This window comes from Coturnix japonica, chromosome 5, assembly GCF_054131305.1.
Source record: "Coturnix japonica strain WE chromosome 5, WE-NBRP24, whole genome shotgun sequence".
Taxonomy (NCBI): Eukaryota; Metazoa; Chordata; class Aves; order Galliformes; family Phasianidae; genus Coturnix; species Coturnix japonica.
The window spans coordinates 48,075,260-48,090,888 of record NC_140667.1 but is presented as its reverse complement, the minus strand read 5'-3'; the positions used below and the strand labels follow the sequence as shown (position 1 = coordinate 48,090,888).

Sequence of the window (15,629 nt, the reverse complement as noted above, 5' to 3'; positions counted from 1 at the left end):
CCTGTCTTAGATGTGTTAACTGAGTGTCTTTGGGGTTTAAGTGACTTGCTGTTCCTGCTTAGCTGAACTGCTTGGTTTTATGTGCCAGCACATCATCCTGGCTGTGCTGGTGTCTGTTTGTTGGAGTTAGAAATGTGCTTATAGCAGTGTCAGAAGCAAATCTTTAATGTGATTGCAGCTGCTGTAAACCTGAGAACTGGTGCTAAACATGAGTCACTTTAAACCTGCCCTACCTTGAAGGCTTCAGCTTATGCATCTGCTCACGATGAGTGTAAGCTGTCATTATCCTGAGTAGGGCAAGCCAGACTGACTCCTGCATGGGAGGGGATCTGGCTACAAAGGGCTGCTGTTCACAGCTGTGTCCTCCTTGTGCTGTAGGGCAAAGCTGAGGTCAGACTTCAGCTCCGAGTTATACCTGTACTATGCTGGTTAGTTGGGAAAAGATCACGTCCTTGTGCCTGTGGATGTGTTGAGAGTTGGAGTAAGCAATTAATTAATTGGCTCCTTTGGGGGTAGAGTGGGGCAGAGCTTAGACTAAAATGATGCTTCCAACTAAGCTCTTTGGTTTTATCTGGGGAAGAGGTGGGGATACAAGTGAGTTACAGGACAGTGTCATAACTGCTGCTTTGCTCAGTTTGTTGTTGGTGCTCAGTGCTCTGGTTGCCCTATGAACCTAAAACTGAACAACAGGGTCAAATAGAACGTACCCACTTTTTTTTCCTTGTCTGGCTTGTAAACTCAGGCTGTTCTGAGGGTGTGAGCTTATAGTGTTGCATCAAGATCCAGGATGATGGTAATTTGCTCACGTATGCTTGCTGTGGGTAAGATTCCCCTTGTTAATCTGCAAGAGCCCCTTTTATTTTCCAGAAGCAAGCAGTGCTGAACCATTAGTACCAATACACCTTTTGCAGCTCGTGTGACCTGGAAAGCAGCTAACACCTGCTCAGCAGCTCAACCCACAGCTAAAATCTGGGTTTTATAGAGGGAATGTGATGAAAGGTTGATGCGCAGCCTGTGCAGCTTTATATAGCCTCGTGTAGATAACTGAAGCTTTCTTTTGTAAAGCTGTGATATTTCCAAGGCTGTGATTGCATGCTGTCACTGAGTTCATGTGATGGCTGCAATTGGGATAAGCTGAAGGCTTGTGGGAACGTCTTAGATGAGACTTCTAAATGCAGCTCTGTACATTATTCAGGTTTAGGTGGATGGGGAAGAGGAGGCTTGTGAGATGTGGGGGGGGGAAATGGTGCCACAAGGAGCTGATAGTTGTGTACCCTTCAGATCTGCCTTGCTGTGCTTCGTGTCGTTGTTCCAGCCACCATGCAAACAGCTGGTGCTGCATCTTGTAATCAGGGAGTGCTAATTTAGTGATGCATCTCTTTGAGATGTTGTTGTTACTGCAGTCAGCAATTATCCAATGTAAGGAGGTGCCTGAAACCTTCTCTGTTTTAGCTCTGTTGGCTGCCCTAATAAGGCTGTGTCTCTGTATCTTGTTTCTCTTATGCCCTTTTCCTATCAGAGCTGGATCTGTTCACCTGGTTTCAGTGGTGTGAGGCAGGACCCATAGCGAGCTGACAGACCCTGGAATGGCAAACTAGTTCTTAATGCCTGCATCCAACCAGAAAATACTGCTTATTTTAATTGATTTTTCTTTCCCACCCACCACCTCAGCTGCGTTTCCTCCTGTCACTGCTAAGAGGAACAAGACCGTGCTTTTGTTTGAGCTTGCAGCAAGCAAATGGGCCCAAACCTGACATGGTGGAAAGCTGGACAAGGTGTCCTGCTGTGGCTGGTGCTTGCTAAAAATCTATGCTAGAGAGAGAATTAAACCTTCCACCCCCTTGTCCTGATGCCATGAGGGAGCAGTGCCAAGGATCTCGCTGCACCTCATTGTGCCCTGTGTTAGGGAGGCAATGGCCTCATCCTGGAGGGAGGAAGCAAGGGACAGGCAGCAGTGGCTGAGTTGCTTGGTGCAGGGAGCTGCAGTTAAATGTGCTGGCAGAGGCACCTGTCAGCCCAGCACAAGTGAGAGCAGATGGGGGGCTGCTGGCTGTAACGCAGAGCTGCTTGTGTTGCCCTGTTGCACAACCTGACGTGCTCTCCAGTCTCAACACGCACAGCTTTTATGGTGTTTTCAAGGGGAATTTCTTCCTTTTAATCCCCTTCTACATCCAGATGCTCCTGCCTCCCCCTATGAGCCTCTGCAGCTGCCTGCTGCCTTCCCAGCTCCTTGCCTAGGAGCTGAGCTCCCTGGGAAGCTGTTTGCTTCTCACGTTACACTTACTGGCAGCAGGCAGCCCATAAATGCTCCTTTTATCGTTTTCATGCCATTTACTGGGAAATTATTCACGGTGTTTTATCCACTTGCAGGCTTAAGGCCACTTGGGGGATGGCAATGGGATGTTTGCTCTGAGCATGGTGCTATGGGGCAGGAAGCTCCCAGCCCCGTCACAGCCTCCCTGGTGCAGCAGCTGAGTGTGGAATAGGGCCACAAGCTGCAAGAGGCCCCAGCATCCCACAGCCCAAAAACAAGGCCTGGGGACAGGTGCCTTCACCTGTAGGCTGCATGAGGCTGCAATGCTCAGCTGTGCCCTATTTACAGCCCAGACCAGGGCAGTGCTTGCCTCCAGCTTTCTGTTTTGCTCAGAAGGAAAAGGAGGGTGCTATTGCTCAATGGCTCTGACACCCACATTGCAGGTGGGCCATTGGTGCTCAGCCTGCATCCAACACTTGGATGAGTGTTCCCATATTTTACACAACACAGAATAGCTGGAGTGGGAGCGTTGGAGTGATTTTGTTCCACCCACACAAAAATGTGGTGGTGTGGTGGGCAGGGCACACTGCTGGGAATAGAGATGGCATCACAGCCTTTTCATCTTGCTTTGCTTTATGCCCAAGCAGCAGCTGGGAGGCTCCTGTGGCTTCTCTGCGTTCCTCCGGCTGCTCTGCCTTCCCCTTTCCTACAAAATCCCAGTTGCTATTGATTGCTGTAACCCAGCCATCCACCCTCCATGTGGGTATCTCGGTCACCCCAGGGTTTAGCAGGCTGTTATTCAGCCAAGGGAAGGGAGAGCTAAGCCCCACAGTGGAGGAGGGTACCCACAGACCAAACCAAGGTGAGACTGATGGGAATGAGGGTCTTTCAACCCTCATTGATTGGGAAGATGCATCTGTTGCGGGTCTGATAGGTAAATAGGCAGCAAGGACTCACTCAGGCTGGTTTCTTTAAATATAGAGGCAAAAGGTTTCAGCATAGCAAAACTTGCCTGGATTACTCAGGAATGTGTGAGACCCTGGGAGATGAACACACATAACCTACCCCAAAATCCCTGTTTGTTGTCCTGTTCTGAGCATCCTGAGTGCACTCAGAGATCCCCAAGCTATGGCAAAGGGTGGCTGGGGCTGCTGGCACGGCCAGCTGAGCCCTCCTGTGATGTGGGATGGACAGCAGGACACAACAGGACAGCCTCACAGAGGGACGGCGTCGGGTCGGATCGCTGCTGTGCAACTGGCTCCGAGTTGGGACTTGTCTGGGTAAAGCTGACTGCAGAGATAGCGTGGGAACCTGCACGGGAAGAGGATTGAAATGGGCACAAACACCCACGGCCCCAGAGAGTCTGCTCCTCGCCACGGGAGAGTGAGAGCGGCCTTCGTTTTGTTTTTATAAGCCTTCTTTTTAAAGCAGAGCATCACCGAGCATCTCGCTTCCGAGCACCCTGCTTCCATCCCTCTGCCTTTGGGCTGTGACCAACGGCGAGCTGCGAGCTATGTGTGGTTTGGTTTGGTCTTTTTTTGGTGCATGCCCTTATTTGTTTGTTTTTGCAATGAACCCTGTGGTTTGCTGAAGGACTGGTCAGCAGGATGGAGAGTGTGCAGCTGAGCACGGGGGAGCTGCCTGCCATGGACTGCAGCAGCTCCTGCCCCGCTCAGCCAGAGCAGGGAGCCAGGGGCAGCACTGCCATGCAAGGGGCTCTGCTGCTCTAGCAGCTCATTGCAGAGGAGCTACACAAAATTTAATGGTGATTCTCTGGTTCCATGTTCTCCACGACTCCTGCAGGCGTGTGATACCTGTGGTGGCAGTACTGGGGAGCAGAGCATCATAGGGACAAACACTGCTGCTTGCAAAGCAGTGCCATGGGGTGATGACAGGCTGCGAAGCTGCAGCAGGGCCATATCCCCAAGCAAAGCTCTCCCAGCTGTGCACCGCTCTTTGCATTTTTAAAGGCAGACAGAAGGTGCAGCCCCCTTTACTGACAAGGAATTGAGCCCTGGGGGCAGTGGCAATGAGAGGACAGCGAGCGGGCGGTCAGCTGGAGCCCCCGAGGGGCACAGGGCAGCAGATGGGCTGCACGCCTTCTCCAAATACTTTTACATAATCAGTGTTAAAAACAGCAATGACTCGTGTTCACAATGAGCCCAGCACACCCAGCCCTTGTGTCCCGCTGTACCTGTGCACTCTCCTTCTCTCTCCCTGCTGTCTCCATTCTGTTTGCCATTGGTTTTCTTACCATTTAGCTCCGCATTGAAGCCTCCACCACAAACAGCTCCTCCAGAGAACCATCACCTACATTCATCTAAGCACCCTGCTGATGGGCCTTTCAGCTCCCATCCCTCACATTCAATTAACACTAACCCTGAGGAGGGATCACAGAAAACACACATTAATTTACTTAAAGGGATTTTATGTTATAGATACAGAGAAGCAATGCAATGCATTTATAAAACCAAGAGCTATTTGGTCACGTAAGGGAATAGTTGTTAAGAAGGTTCGTTCGTAACAGCACAAGTGGGATAAAACACTTTGTGCCTGCTGGCTGGACGCTAGGAAATACCTGCTGGGCCCTGGGGAGGGGAAACGCTGCTGCATGCAACCTCCTCATCCCCTATTTTTTATTCCCTTTATGCCCCTTGTTGTCCATTCCTTCCTCAAGATTAAAGAAACAAAAACAGAAGTAAAAATAAAGTGCAAAGATCCCGAGGGAGCTCAACCTTTCCTTTCCCTGCCCTTCAGAAACATCAAGAACTGCCTGCAGAACATCTCCCAGGGACTGAGAAATCTCTATAAGGCTCAGTACGGGAGGTGAACAGCCTGATGTGGTGGTCTACTCACTCCCCCCAGCTGGAGACCCCTGGTCTCTCAAAGGTCAGCTCCAACTGGGGTAGGGATTGCACTGAAGTGTACATCAACCTACAGCACTGGCCTTTGCTTTGGCCCACGGGCTGGCAGCACCGAAGTGAAAGACATGGCACTGAGGGACACATGGAGTGGGCATGGTGCTGATGGGTTGGACCAGATGATCTTAGTGGGCTTTACCAACCTTAATTTCTTTGGGCAGCGACTGCCTGGAGCTTGCAGGAGTGTTTGCAGCGAGACAAGCAGCTGGATTCCATTGAGAACAGCCTGCATAAAGAAAGGGGGGAAAAAGCTGAGATGAGCCAAGGAGAGAACCCAGCAGTGGGTGACAGCGCAGTAGGAAATGAACAGCTGGAACCAGGCTCCTCATCTTCTTCTTTCCCTTGTTCTCATGGAAACAGGATCCATGCCCACCAGCTTCACTGTTTTCGCTGCCTGGATGCCTGTTCACACTTCAGCATCTCCCTTCCTGGCCCCGATGGGTGCAGGGAGCAATTTAGGCCACAGGCAATGGGTGGGCTGCAGAGAGCAGGTAAGGCTTGAACAGGGCAATGGGGAGAGGGCTGCAGCCCCAGCCCAGCCCCACACAGAGGCCATGAGGAGCTGGGAGCAGCTCCTGTGCCTGCTACAGGTCATGGTCACACTCAGTGAGGGGCAGGAGCTGGAGCCTCTGCACTGAGCAGATATGGAATATTTCCCACTGAATAAAAATATCTCCCCTTGGCCATGGCACGTGGGACAGCTGCCTTTCTACTGGAGACTTACTTCCAAATCAGGGCATTTCGGTTCCCCTTCTGCCTTCCTGCTTCCCCCGTGCAGGCTCTGAATGGGGAATGCTCCTTTCTGCCTGCACTATTAGCAGCTGCCCGGTGTTCCTATTAAAGGATATTGTTTACTCTGCAGGCTGCCCTGGTGCTCGCACACGATGGAAGCAGAGCCTGGCAGAACGCCTTGGCAGCACATCAGGAGCTCGGCTGCGTGTGGGGATGCTCGTGCTTTAGTGAAGGATGTGGCTCTGAAGCAAAGCAGGGGTGCCCACAGCAGAGCCCACAGTGGTGGATCCAAACCTCCAACCCACCGCCTGGAGGTGCTCTGCCTGCGGCTCAGACCTGCAGCACAGCGGCCACCTCCATCCCTCCCTCCCTTCCTCCCAGCTCCCCCAATGCAGGGAGGGGCAAAGGCTCAGCACTGCAATGCACGACTTTATCCACGGAAGCAGATGTCTATGGGCTGTCTTTGAGCTGAGCTCCATCCCACCTCTTCTGATTGTCACTGCTGCTGTTATCTCCAAGGCTGCTTTTCCTCCAGGTTTCCGCTGCATCCCTGCTGCAGGAACTCTGCACTTCAGCCCTGCCCAGCGCCTTCAAAAGGCATCCACGAGAGCCGTGCTTCCTGGTAACAAGTGCTCCTTCCTCAGATCCCACAGCCACAGAATATCCTGAGATGGAAGGGACCCACAGGGATGAAATCCAACTCCTGGCTGCACAAGGAGCCACCCCAAATGTGTCTGTGAGCACTGTCCAGAGGCTTCTTGAGCTCTGGGGACTCCCTGTGCACTGTGTCACACATGGGGAGCTACCCAAAGGAACATGGCCATGGAGCACACAGAGCTGTTTGCTGCCCTGAGACCCAGCTGGCAGCCCTGGAATCCTCAGGGAGAGGCAGGAAGGGAAGCAGAGACGGCTTCCAAAGCAGAGGGTGGCTTTGCTCCTTCCCTGCCAAAGGAGAAAACATTGCTTGAATTCAAGCGTGTGACAGTCCAAGCAAGAACCAACGCTCTGTTTTTCCTGGCTCGCTGCTGGGAAAGGGATTCACGAGAAAGCTCCGTGTTTCCTCCTGCAGTGCTGGTGGGATGGTCACATCATCCAGCCAGGGGGACTCCAGGACACGTCTCCCAGCTTCACACACAATAGTCCCGGGTCTCTTTTCCTTGCCCTCCTCCCCAGCACACACACAAGACACATCTTTTCCATTCTCCAGAAGAGAAGCAATGTGAGCCAAGCTCACACCACGTCATGAGAAGCTGCTGCTTTACTTTGCTGAGAAGGAAATGTGGGATCTTCTCAAACGACTCTGCTCACACCTACCAACACAGAGCTCTTGTTGTCCCCCCATCAGCCAACCCACGCTCATCCAGACATCCAGGAAGAGCTCCAACTTCAGACTTAGGAAAGTCTGACTCTTCCTGCCTTGTGACAAACTTGCACAAGCATCACCAGTCAAGTGTGCGCAGCCAAGACCTGCCCTTCCTCTTTTACACAGTCCCTGGCCTGGCCAGCACAGAAGGTCCTTCCAAAGCATGGCCACATGGAACAGCGAACAGCCAGCAAAAGGAGAAGTCAGTCCAGCAGCCAGACAAGAAACCACGGCTAGGAAATATGCTGGCCCCAAGCCATCATGGCCTCGGGCCAGGAAGGAGAAATGAAACCAGCTGAGATAGGAAGAGACAGCAGCAATGGTTCGGCAGCATCCTCACCGCAGCTGCTGAGTGGGATTGCTGGCAGGCCTGTGCATCCCCGATGGCATCAAGGCATCACACGGCCGTGTTCCAGCTCCTCCTTTGCTGTGTGCCCCAGAAATATGGGTAAAGAAGGACACAAGCCTTGACCCCAACACACCAAAGTGGATGCTGAGAAGTGGGAGCTGTGGGTGTCCCTGGACCAGATGGACTTTGGGGGGTCTCTTCCATCTCAAAGGATTCTACGATTCCCTATCAGCCCCTTTCTGAGGCCAGAAGTTGGCGTCATCTGTCCTTGTCTTCTGCCAGGGCTGCTGTATCACCACTGAATTTAGCAGCACAAACCTCCATTTCTCCACCCCCAGCCAACACTGCATGAGAGGTAACAACCCACACATCTGCAGGCAGGACATTGGTCTGAGCAGCACATGAAGGTACAAGGACACCTTACAGCTGTGCACGCAGCCAGCAGAACCACTGATTGCAAAGCAGCAGCTCGGTGATCCAGAGCCTTATGTGTACGTGTCCCCCTCAGCTCAGCTCTCATTTCTTTCTTCCCTCTGCCTTCAACATGCAAAGCCAGCAGAGCCATCGGGTGCACAGAGCAGAACCCAGCCGTATTTTAGCAGCCTTCACCCAAGCGCAGCCCTGTGCTTTCTAATGGCCTTTTAAGGAGCGCTGCCAGCACCACGGCTCGGCTCCCGCTGTGAGCTGTAGCACTTCCCTGCAGGAACGAGCTGGTGTAACACACGGGCTGTGAGCACACGTGTCCTCTGCAAGCCGGACCTCCAAGCCCTGTGAGCCCAGTGCAAGAGGAAGGGCCCTAATTGCTGTTTGTTCGCACATAGGAGGCTTCAGGCCGACCTGACAGCGGCCCCGCACCAACAGCGCGGCCCGATGGCGACCCCGTGTGGCCACAGGCAGAATCTGAGACCAACTGTAACTGAATCCAGAGTTCTGTTGTTAGTTCTGCCCCTTCCTTGAATGTGTCTATTAAAAACCAGAACCCTTTGATTCAACGCAGCCAACCTCCCCTGTAACTCTGAAGACATTGTTCTTAACCAGACCCAGCAACCAAAGGCATCTTCAGAGCTGGATGAGATGGATTTTAGCACTGCACAACTTCAGTCACGAGCCTGTGACAAACACCCTCCACCACTGCACTCAGACCACACGTCCCAGGACTCCAGCCACATGACAGAGTACAGCTGAGGATGCTGAGATGCTCACCATCACCTCTGGTTGATTGCAATGCAGAGAACACAGCCATAGCTCTGTGAAGCTGGATCAGGAGCAGCACCAACGGACCTCAAGGCAGAGCAAGAAAGAAAGGCAGAGGTTGGTGTCTGGTTGCGGATCTGAAGGAAGCAGTTTCCTTTGGAGCCCTGCACTGGAGGCATGCGGGGTGGGAAGGAGATGAGGGTATGTTCTTGCAGCTTGGTCATTTCACAGGGCATTCAGGAAGGAAGCTGCTGAAAATCTGTTAATGATCATCATTCTTTTCTTCTCCAAATACCTTGAAGACAGACAAACTCAGACAGAACCCTCTGCAAACACCTCAGTACTTAAATACAAGCGTTAAATATCCAAAGGGTGCGCTCTTTAGAAAGAATGAGGTACTTAAGAGGTGAAGTAGGAACAGAGTCTTTCAGAAAACATTTAATATGAAACCTTTTGGAACTTCCATCGAATACAGATTTACATCATTTTATCAGAACAGCGTTTCAGTTCAGACAATGAAGTGCACTGCCAGGTGGAGAGAAAAAAGAACACATTTGGAGGAGTGCTGGAAGTGTGGGAAGTGAAAGGAGAAGGTGACTGCTCACCTGAGAAGGTGCAATGACTGCCCTGAAAGGTTTTATTGCTATTACAGAGTGGACTTCTTGAGGGTAAAACCATACTGAGCAGCACGGGCAGAGCACTGAAAGCCAACTGAACCCCGAGAGTCCCAAAGCCATGGCATGACACAGAATATACAGAGAATAAAATGCAAATCCAGGAATATTCACTACATTGAACAACTACGATCGTCCTTTAAAACTAGCAGAGTCAATATCGATGCTCAGGGGAAGGAATGGAGGGGATGTCTGCTGCCTTCACAGACCGCGGGTCACAAGGACTAACTTGCACAACACCACGGGTTCTCACCTGGTGTCAGACCCGAACTGCGCACTATGAACAGCCATTAGCTCACTGCAGATTTCAATGCCAATTGAGGCTCCAGTCTAAAGCACGCGTGAAGTACATGCTGAAGTGCTCCACTGAAATATAACCATCAAACATTCACACAAAAAGTCAAGTAGATAACGCAGCGTTTTATCTACAGAAGTCCTCTGTGAAATGAACTGAGTATTCAGCAGGAAACAACGCTTGTAGGAAGCTCCTGGTTCCGCTCTGCCAGCCCAAATCCAGCTCAGCACAGCAGTGCTTTAAGAAGCAGGGACCATCCGACAGCAGCTCGGTGTCCTACAGAAACTAGCAGCCATCAGTGTCCGTCAGGGCAGGTTCCACACATAAGAGAACAGCGGACTCCTTCCTCAGCAGGATCTAGAGACACAGCCGGCATGAAGCCAGCAGCAAGGTGCCCAGAGCCAAGCGGGAGCATGCTGCAAGAGAGCTGCAAGGAAAGGTTTAGCTGCCACTGCCCATGGCTGTAGTTAAGCAAGCTGGATGTTACAACAGGGGACATCAGCAGCCAAATCTGACTCCCACTTTTGGGTTTCAGAAAACAAAGGAAAGCACTGCTGTGCCCGCAGCAATACTTTGGAGCAGCACAGGCTCATGTATGGTGATGTGCATCAGAACGTGGCTGCTGTTTGAGAGTCCTGTTGTGCTGTGATCAGGCTGGCCTAGTGCAAGGGGGAGAACTCTAAGAAGCCACAGGTCAGCACTCAGCACACAGCACTGCTCTGCAGGGGGACTGTGGAGCAACAGAAAAGTACTCAGAGCTGCAATCAAAACTCGTAAGCCAGAGGGATAAAGATACAGTTTTAGTAGCTCAGCAGAAGAATGGAAGCATTTACTCAAATTTTAATGCACAAATCAACTACATTATTAAAATCTGATTCGGACTTAAATAATAAATAGGTGGGCAAAACATAATGCAAGACTTACTGGGTAAAAGTGAATTTTTAATAATTTCATGAGCTCTACTTAGAAAACAGGACTAATAATGTTCACAACCGTAAATCCAAACCCTTCACACCCTTTTGTTCCTTAACACAGCAGTGAATTGTAAACCTGCGTTTACTGGTTATCTCTTCAGTTATTTTAAATATTGAACTCAAGTGTTTCCTCCTTGGCCATTTCAATTTTTAGCACCAAAATTAGCCCAAAAAGAGGTACTGGTACAGCTCCATGTGGTAAATGAATTGTTTACATATAATACTTTATATATTATACACACATACTGTACATTCACACGTCCACACAAACAGGAGGCATATTTAAATGAATATATTCTGTGTTTCAATTTGTTGTCAAAGACTTAGGAGCAATGGAAATAAAGCAGAAGGGGTAATATTTTACATAGTAGGCAACTTTAATGCTGTAGTGCACTTATAAAAAAGTCCAACTCTCCCTCCCAGCTCAGCAGCTTTGTTTTCTTTAATATCACTATTCAGAAGGATGCAGAAGTTATTGCCTAAATGTTATTCTATACATTTCCATCGGAATTCTCAAAACACTTGAAATTGCTAACTAATTTACAACTTAACTATTGTTTCTTGTTACAGCTTTAACTCATTGGCAATTTTGGAAGCAATGTTTTTAAAAGCTATGGATGTTCCCGATATCCGCTTAAAGCGAACTCCGTTCAGGGACAGTCTTGGCAGTTTACACACCTCCATTTCCCACTGCACGAGGTTTTCCGCGTGCCCATCTCCATGGACACAGAAAAGCAAGAAACGCTCTCTTTGTTCATAGTCACAATTATTGGCATCCAGGACCTTCCGGATCTCCCTCATCATGTCATTGGGATCCATGGAGCTGGTGGTTTTCATGCTCCATGTGAAACGCAGTGAGCGAGGCTTGGCTTCCTTGTTCTCATCCTTCTGATCCACGGCTACATTGCGGCTGGAAGAGAGCAATTCATCAGTCAGAAGGGTGAGCTACTTCCATGGGACAGGTGTTAGCAAAGCAAACTCACGGGCAACACACACTACAAGAGCAATGTCTATGGGCCCTGGCAGCACCCCATCTCCCTCACTGCCGTACAGACACACAGTAAAGATAAAGCGTCAGCGTTCGGGGCTGAAACAAAGGTGAGGCTTGATGGGAGAAACAACTGGAGGTCACTGGAGTGGGGAGCGTGAGGGAAGTCACCTCACTGAGGAACAACCACACACATCAGCTAGGATTCAGTTTTAAGTGTTGCTCCAAGCCCTACTCTTGGGCCACCTGACACCCAGTTCTGGGCTGGACAGGTTTCACTCTATGAGACATGCACAAAAGAACCACTGTATTGTAGGATACTGGGGCTACCTTCAACAGGGAGGAAATATTCTGACTTTAAGCTGGTCAGTAATTTGGTTAATACCAATCAAGTAATGTGGTGAAGTCCTTTGCAGCTAGAATCTATGCATGTCCTGGAGGCCAAAATGCAGGAAGGAGAGCTGAAGTACTGACATGGTTAGTAAAGCAACCAGGGCAAGAGGGTTCCTATTACTGCCACGGTTCTAAAAGACAGCAAAAAATATGCCTTAGTACTTCCCATTTCCCAAATCTGCAAGGTTTTCTTTTTGTTTCTTTAAAGCTTTTCCCTTGGTAAGGAGAAATAAGGTTATACAGGACAGTAAAAAACGATCCAGAAATTTCTAGTTCATAACAATGCCTCTACTTCCATTAAAATCAGCAGTCACAGAGCTAAAGCATAAGGAGCTACATTTAAACCTTTAAGAAAAAAATGGGGCAGGTTTTCTTTTGGAAAGACTACGTGCTGTCAGTCCTATCTTCAAACTTACTTGTCCCCAGGGCAAGAGACTTTAATATACTGGCCACGATGCTTTAATATTTTCTGAAAACACATAACCTTGCTAACCCTAAACCACACAGTTTAGGTCTCGCGTTGAACTTCAAAGTTCAGTTTACAATTAAATTAAGCTCTTCTCTGAGATATTTGGCAGTGAATTTCTGCTTACACAACGCTTTCTTCCTTCTCCCACCATTAACCAGGCAATTATGAAAAAGTTACATAAAAAGCAATGGCAAGGTCACAAAAAACCTATTGCAAAGATAACTTGTCTCGTAATTTTATATTCTATTATAATGACTCCCAGTAACTGCAAGAATAAAAGGATTATGCTGTCAAATCCGGCTGCATGATTTCTCAGATGCTACATACTCTTTGATTGCTGATGTATGTTGTAACTGTAAGGTTTTAATTTAATGAAGCTGCAGGAGCTGGCAAAAAGGACAGGGGGAGGAACACCAACTTTTATTCAGTGCTGATTTTAGAAAGCCTTTTCTACTTGAAAATGGTTGGCAGAACGAACACAAAGCCGATGGTTTCTAGTACTTTTAACACAAGGATTTGAGGAAGAGTTTAATATGGAAAACATTTGTGATTTTGGAGACAAAAGCACAACTTAACATCCTTCAGTGGTTATCCCACACATGTGCAGTCTCACTGGACACCACTTACCTACAGATCTACGAGACAACAGCAAATCATAAATACTAAGATGCAAAAAAACACACGAGGGAGAAGGCAACAGGAAAGATGGAAGTTTAGAAACAAGCCAGTCAGTGCTTTAGTAGCTGATCTGCAGACAAAAACGCTTCTTTGTTTAGTTTCACAGCCTTAAACAAAACAAAAGCTGCTGCCTGAAGCCACTGTGCCACATAATCAAGGGGAGAAAGGTTCAAACTCACCTAAATAACATTTCAAACAAAAATTTTACCCTCACCTTGAGCCCTCAAATCTCCCGTTCCTCTCATATTCAGTCGGGAGCCTCATTGAAAAGAATGCAGAAGCAAAAGGAAGTGGGAAAGAGAAGACAAATCTTACACTACAATATACAATATCTGAGTAGTTGCTAAAAGACACTGCAATCATAGCAAAGTCGTGTTAAAATACAAAGCAACAAAGATGTAATGAACTTTCTAGGTTAGACCAAGTTCAGAACGTAACATCTTACCCAAGTCTGTTAACTACAGCTTTTAAAAGACCCTTAGCTATTTTTGGCATGGTGTGCTTATATATTTACATTGTAGAATTCATTGAAGTTGAATGTCCACTGTAGAAAATGTCAAATGAAAATAACAAAATATATTAAAATGATCATTTAATAAATAAGTTCTCATTATTTTAAGCTTTTTGTTTGTTTGTTTTAAGTCATCTGGGAATAAAAGTGTGTATTTGAAAAAACATACTGTTTATGAACTTGGTCTGCACACATACCCCATCTGAAGAACTCCCAGCAAGAACCCTATACAACAAGATTCTGCACAGCACATGGTAAGATGGGATCTCCGGTAGGAGACTAATGGACTAATAAAAAGCTGTAACAAAGATAACAATGAAGACTATGAGAGCAACTGGCAAGTCCTCAATCAATTCCAGCACTTCAAAGCGTGCTTTATTGGTAGCTATTTTTGTCTTAGTTTTATATTCAAATATTAGCATTCAACCTTCTTAAGGGGAGAAATTTCCACTTGTTCAGTCACACAGGAGGGCAGCTGACCCAAAGGCTACAGACAGCCCTTCCAATGTTCTTTAGTAGACTGACTGCAGCCCACACTTACGTCACATTTCTGAAACTCACACGATGCTTAAGACATCAATAGCACTGAGGAACTTCAAGGCAGATTAAGATCAAGTGCTACTACTCTACTATGGTGAGTATTAGAGAAGGTAGACGACATTCACAAACTCAACCTTTACAACAATATTCTAAGACTGAAATGGGAAAACGCTGCAAGGGAGAACCCTTATAGCAGCAGAACAAAGCTACTCCTTCCAGATATGGAAGAGATGTGCGACAGGCTTGTTTTACTGAGGAAAGCAACCAAGTGTGAAGACACTGCTCAACTGAGGACTACCTGAGCTTTATATATTAAATAACAAAATACACACCGCCTGGAAATGACAAACTCTACTTCTTTGAAACCTGTCTGGAAATCCTCACGTTATTAAGTTTTCTGTGCTCCAGCATCCATCCATTCAGCACCAGGAACTGTACTCAGTGTCTTAACGCTCTCAAATATGAAACACCAAGCCAAGATGGGGACAGCTGTGCCAATCTCTCCAGATGCCCTTTCCTTCGTCAAAGGAAGCTGAGTTCTACAGCACAGCACTCACGCATTGGGAACATTAACTTACAGTACTGCCAGTATTGTTTTAGTAGCTCCGCAGTTCAGATGCAGCCCTTAGGCCTCCTCAATACTAACACAAACACCACTTCTGTAGGAACCACAAATTGGTGCTTCGTGTTTTCAATCTTACGCTTTTGCTTGTATTTTTATAGAAGTTAATTTTATGGTCCAAGATGATCCTTGGTCTTTAGAATGGAACAAATGTATAAAAAATCTGGGCTCTCATTTGTCAGGCAGTGCCTACACACAATCTCCTTTTCTTTCCTGCTATGCAGTTTGTGAATTGATTTCTAAAGTAAGGCTGTTTCCATCTATCTGTACTAACACCGCTTTCTGTTCTTTACATCTTTGTACGCTATTGGTTAAAAATCCAGCTCAACAGAAAATTGTCTAAAAAGATATTGAAAAACAGCAAAGAGGGCAAGAGTAAAACAACAGCAATTTGTGGAAATGAAGAACAGATGCTGCATTCAAATCCAGATTATAGAACGAGATTTCTGCTGTCGGAAAAAAAGTTAATTTTCCATGCTACACAGATTTGCAAGCACAGTGCCTGGCGTAAGATATATACACACACATATATAAGTAAGTCCATGTACCAGGCACAATATTAGAAGTAATATATATATATATATGTGCATACATATATATATATATGAATGGCTAAGAATCTGCTTTTGTTCAGAAGGGTGGAACTAGCTGCCCTTTAAGAACTCTTCCAAC

The 15,629-nt window shown here is 47.7% G+C and overlaps 1 protein-coding gene across 27 annotated transcripts in view; it reads right to left on the bottom strand.

Annotated features, from left to right (window-relative positions):
• Positions 1-9,220: 9,220 nt before the first annotated feature.
• The window catches only part of MARK3 (microtubule affinity regulating kinase 3), a 55,968-nt gene continuing 49,559 nt past the window's right edge, over positions 9,221-15,629 (bottom strand). For 15 of the 27 annotated variants that reach the window (XM_085549496.1, XM_085549497.1, XM_085549504.1 and 12 more), the window contains 2 exons: positions 13,499-13,543; positions 9,221-11,666 (listed from right to left, as the gene is read on the bottom strand). In XM_085549496.1, the coding sequence (XP_085405622.1) occupies positions 11,321-11,666; positions 13,499-13,543 (391 nt within the window). In that variant the 3' untranslated portion in view covers positions 9,221-11,320. The remainder of the gene's footprint in view (positions 11,667-13,498; positions 13,544-15,629) is intronic. The other 12 variants (XM_085549500.1, XM_085549502.1, XM_085549514.1 and 9 more) reach the window with 1 other exon arrangement.